This window comes from Echinops telfairi, unplaced genomic scaffold (genome assembly GCF_000313985.2).
Source record: "Echinops telfairi isolate 266 unplaced genomic scaffold, ASM31398v2 ScPeMD7_655;HRSCAF=1070, whole genome shotgun sequence".
Classification (NCBI taxonomy): domain Eukaryota; kingdom Metazoa; phylum Chordata; class Mammalia; order Afrosoricida; family Tenrecidae; genus Echinops; species Echinops telfairi.
In genome coordinates, this window is record NW_022104553.1 from 27,164,460 (window position 1) to 27,169,715 (window position 5,256).

Sequence of the window (5,256 nt, forward strand, 5' to 3'; positions counted from 1 at the left end):
TCCCTACCCTCCTGGTATCACTACTCCCAATTCTGCTCCTGAGGGGTTTATCTGACCTGGATTCCATTGTAATGAGCTCTTATCTATTTACAGGATCTGGTCTAGCCAGAACGGAAAGGCAGGACTGGGGTCATGATAGAGGGGGGTGAGGCAGTCTCGAAGAACCAGAGGACTATTGTGTGTTTCATCGGTGCTGTCCTGCGCCTGGTCGACTCATCCCTTCCTTGGGACCCTTCTGTGAGGGGCTGTCCTATTGTCTACAGTTGGGTTTGGGGTCTCTGCTCCAGCCCCCGTCATTCTCAACAATATGTTTTTTTGGTTTGTTTTAGGTCTTCTGATGCCTGTGACCTGACTCAGGAGGATTTTTAGGGCTGTGTGACCCTTCATTCTCTCTCTCAAAAAATGTAAACCTTATTTATTTCGGTTTTTAAAGAATAAAACAAACCAACATCTTCCGTATCGCTGTACAAACCATCTCAACAAATCAACAATAAACCCCCAAAGTCTAACTCACTGCCCCTGAGTCGATGCCGACTCTCAGCCCCCCTTTAGGACAGGGTAGAACTGCCCCTGGGGAGTTCTGAGACGCTAACCCTTCACAGGGGGAGAAAGTCTCATCTTTCTCCCTCAGAGCGGCTGGTGATTTCAAACTGCTGACCTTGCAGTTAGCAGCCCCACCGAATAATGAAAGAAAGTTTGTTTTTAAGCACATGACTCAATTTCTCAACAACAACAACAACAAAACAAAAGAAAAGAAAACAGAAAGAAAGCATTAGTGGATGAGCTATGAAATGGTCAGAGGTCTAACCCCACCAGCTTCTCCCCAGGACAAAGACATGGCTACCTGCTCCTATCAAGAGTTACAGCCTGGGAAGTCCACAGGGACCGTTCTACCCTGTCCTATAGGGTCTCTATGAGTTGGCATCATGGGACCCTGTGGGGGCCCGAGGAGGACTGTGCTCTGTCGGGTTTCCAGGGACCGAGTGTCTCTCAGGCTTTTCTTCAGCGGAACCTTTGCACGGACAGGGACCTCAGACTACCTGTACCACGCAGGGACTCTGCCCTTCCCATCACAGCTGTCGAACTGATAGCCGTGGCAGAAATGGTCTGGTCTGCAAAGCCGGAAATCTGGACTCCCCAGCCCTTTACAGCATATATTGGCAGCTCCTGCCCTCCCTGCCCTCTGCAGCCATTTTTGTGAAGATCAATGAAGTGATAAGCAGAAGACGACTGTGAATACCAGGATGTATCGATATTGTCCTTGGCATCCCCAGCTTAGCAGGAAGAACTCTGTTTTGTTTTGAATGCTTTCAACATCTCTGGCTGCCCGCTAGCTGCCCCCACCCCGTCCTTCCCTGTGGGAAACGATAGCCCGGGAAGAGAGTGTATTTATTCTCAGGTTGAAGAAACCTGGAGCCCCTAATTCTGATGGAAGGAGGCCTTCAGTTTTGTGAGTTGGAGATGAGTCCCAATCATAGTCTCCTACTTAAAAATCGTCCCCACAAGAGCCTCCATGATGGCGCTACCTTAGAAGCGCATGGCTGATTGCTATATCTATAGGAGCTAGATCTCTAGGGGCAGACATGTTGCTCTTGCTCTCCCTGCTCAGGGGACAGCCCCCCCCCCCTTATCTGCCTCCCAGCACTGGTGTTCGGTTACACCCCCCCTGGCCCACCACAATGAGCTCAGGGGCCTGTTCAAGGTTAAGATGCTGTCCCCTTGTTAAGGAGGTAGGTGTCTGTGGTTGGGGAGGCTTGCATGCCCAAGACGATATAAGTTGGTGAAAGATGTGTTCTGTCTCTCTCCCACTCGGACCTGGTTCCTGAGGCCACGGAGGAGGTGAGCACCCCCAAACTTTTGTCTGCCTCTTAATTTCTTCCCTTCAACGACACAACTGTCCCTTAGGACCCATCCGGATGTGGGTTGAATCCCCACACTTCCCCTCCCTGATCAGCTGACAAACCTTGACTCTGGAGATGCATGTCTCCGGACCTTCCCAATCAGTAAGAAATGTAAGCCAGACTCTGAGTTATCACTTGGAACTGTTGTTCCCTTTGGTCCAGCGGTTCCTAGCCTGGGGGTCGCGACCCCTTTGGGGGGTCAAATGACCCTTTCACAGGGGTTGCTTAAGATCATCGGAAAACACACACTTCCGATGGTCTTAGGAACCAAGACAGGGCTCCTCTAGCCGTCTCCAGGCGGGTCCACCCACATGCAGGTATGCCCACCTACGAGTACCCGGCTTGAAGACAGTTACCCATGCTACACCATGCTTCAAGACAAAATCTCATCGATTTGTCATTAGAAAGAAATCTTTCACAATCTAGAATGACATCTTGTTTTTGTGACTCATCACTATGCTTTCAAGCTGTTCCATTTGTAACCATGAAAATACATCCTGCAGATCAGATATTTACATGACGATTCAGCACAATAGCAAAATGACCGTGATGAAGTCGTAATGAAAATAATTTTATGGTCGGGGGTCACCACCACATGAGGAACTGTATGAAAGGGCCACAGCATGAGGAAGGTGGAGAACCATTGCTCTAGTCCCAGGGTGCTGCTTCCTTGAGGGGTAAACTTCCCTCCCTTGTAAGCCAGCCTCTGCCTTAACGATCCAGACCCCATGTTTTCTTTGTTCGGGGTGGAAAGGTTGCCAGACTCTAGCCGCCTCTCGGAGCAGCTGTAACAGAGGCTTTTCTGTTACGTGGCGTGCGATTAATCTCTCTTGGGGAAGATCTATTACAGCCATCACTGCCCGGATCATCATGGCGGTATTTCTACACAGCATCTCTGCCCAGGTGGTTCCTTTTTTTTTTAAATTGGTCTACAGTTTTCTTTCTTTCTTTCTTTCAAATCATTTTATTGGGGTCTTGTACAACTCTTTTTTTTCTTAATCATTTTATTAGGGGCCCATACAACTCTTATCACAACCCATACATACATCAATTGTGTCAAGCATATTTGTACATTCATTGCCCTCATCATTCTCAAAACATTTCCTCTCCACTTAAGCCCCCGGCATCAGCTCCTCATTTTCCCCCTCCCTCCCCGTCTTGTACAACTCTTATCACCATCCATCCGGCCATCCATTGTGGTAAGCACATTTGTACATGTGTTTTCCTCATCATTCTCAAAACACTTGCTTTCTACTTGAGCCCTTGGGATCAGCTGCTCACTTTTACCCCCTCCCTCCCCCACCGTCCCCAGAAGGTTACTTTGAGGACTAAGGTGCCCCTGACCCAAGCCATGGTCTTTTCAATCCTTTGCTGTGCATGTGAAAGCTGGGACACGGAATAAGGAAGCTGGAAGAAGAATTGATGCATTTGAATTGTGATGCTGGAGGACAATATGAAAAATGACTTGGAAGGGAGGGTGGGTGGTGGGTGGGAAATGAGCCGACACCAAGGACTCAAGTAGAAAGAAAATGTTTTGACAAAGATGATGGCAACCTAGGTTCAAATGTGCTTGCCACAATGGATGGAGGTGTGGATTGTGATACGAGCTGTAAGAGCCCCCAATAAAGTGATTACAAAAAACAACAATGGCATTTAAAACCTTTTGAAGCCCCTTCATGTGTAGAGGAATTTCTTGACAGAAGTGAGTGCCCCACTCTAGTAGACCTGAAGCTACTCAGTTGTGCAGAATGGCAAAAATGCCTAGTTTCTGTAGGCCAGGCTCTCTGTCCCTTGGCACGCAGTCTCTTTAAGACTAGAGGGCAGGGTCTCTTCCCCTCCCAGGTCCCTGGATGGGATGAGATTGCGTATGAACCACGATGAGATGACTTGTGGAAGACTCCATGGGGTTGAGATGGGAGGATGAAGAGACGGGGGTTGGGGTGGGGGCCAGGAGAGAGAGAGAGAGAGAGAGAGAGGTCTGGGGGCTCCCATACCTGAGGGTCTGGTTCTCCCAACGTCTCTTCATTAGGAGATAGGCAAGACTGCCCATGAGGAGGGCCCCCGTGGCCAGAGAGCCGATGATGATGGCGGTCACCATACCGATGTCCATAGGTAAGTGTGTACTGGGCAGCTCCTGGAGCTTTTCTGGGGGCGAGAGAGGACCGTGTGATAAGTTGCGAGAGCACCCTTTCCACTGCACCCAGTTTCTACCCATAGTGCACCAGAACCTACCCAGGCTGCACTGGTGCTTACCCATGCTGTATCAGTAACCAGTACCTACCTATCGTGCCCTGGTTGATGACTGCCACACTGCACCAGTGGCTACCCACAATGCACCAGTGACTATCCACACTGCACTGGTGATTACCCATAGAGCACCTCTGAGGGGTGTCTATTTTCAGCCCCTAGTTTTCTCCTGCTTTCTTCAGCTACCTCCTGGTCCCCCAGCAGCTGATGACAGCGCTGCACACCAGGCTCAGCCTGTCCCAGATGGAACTCCTCGGCTGCCCCCTGACCCCAAACCTCTGTTTCCCTAGGACTTCCTGGACCCCTCTCTGTTGCCACACCCCCCGGGGATGAAGTCCACCTCTTGCCTCCCTCCATATCCCACCAGCCACCCCCATTTGCCCCACCTTAAAACCCAAACAAACCCTCAAAATCCTTGCTATCCAGTCAGTTCTGACACATAGAGATGCCTCATCACGGTGCAGAATTGCACCACAGGGGTTTCTTGGTGGCCATCTTTACAGACCGCCAGCCCTTCTTTCCATGCTGCCTCTGGGGTGGATTTGAAGCACCATCCTTCAGGTCCGTAGCTGAGCATCAACTGTTGGCACCACCCAGGGACTTCCTTTCCCACCTCAGTTGGTGACCCATGTGTTCACTCAGGAAGACTCTCTGCTGTTTTGTGCAGGATTCTTGAGTGGGACTGGGCCATCTTTGGGACAGCCCCTAACCTGACCTTCAGCCTGGAGATCACCCAGCTTTGACTCTCAAGCTGGATAATTGCTTCCAAGAAATGCCAAGTATAAGGAAGGCTATGAATTGAATTGTATTCCCCCCAATAGATTGACCAACCAGCCATCCAACCAACCAGCCAACCAACAACCAACCAACCAGTCAACCAAGCAACCAACCAACCAGTCAACCAAGCAACCAACCAGCCAACCAACAACCAACCAATCGACCAACCAGCCAGCCAACCAACAACCAACCAACCAGCCAGCCAACAACCGACAAACCAACAAATCAACCAACCAGCCAACCAACCAACCAACCAACCAGTCAACCAACCAACCAACCAACCACCAACCAGCCAGCCACCCAACAACCAACCAACCAACCAGCCAGCCAG

At 50.2% G+C, this 5,256-nt stretch overlaps 1 protein-coding gene across 1 annotated transcript in view; it reads right to left on the minus strand.

The window, feature by feature from the left end:
- CEACAM19 (CEA cell adhesion molecule 19) overlaps window positions 1–5,256 on the minus strand; it is a 28,176-nt gene that overhangs the window by 11,417 nt on the left and 11,503 nt on the right. Inside the window, exon 3 of the mRNA XM_045292682.1 lies at window positions 3,896–4,046. Coding sequence (XP_045148617.1) covers window positions 3,896–4,046 — 151 coding nt within the window. The remainder of the gene's footprint in view (window positions 1–3,895; window positions 4,047–5,256) is intronic.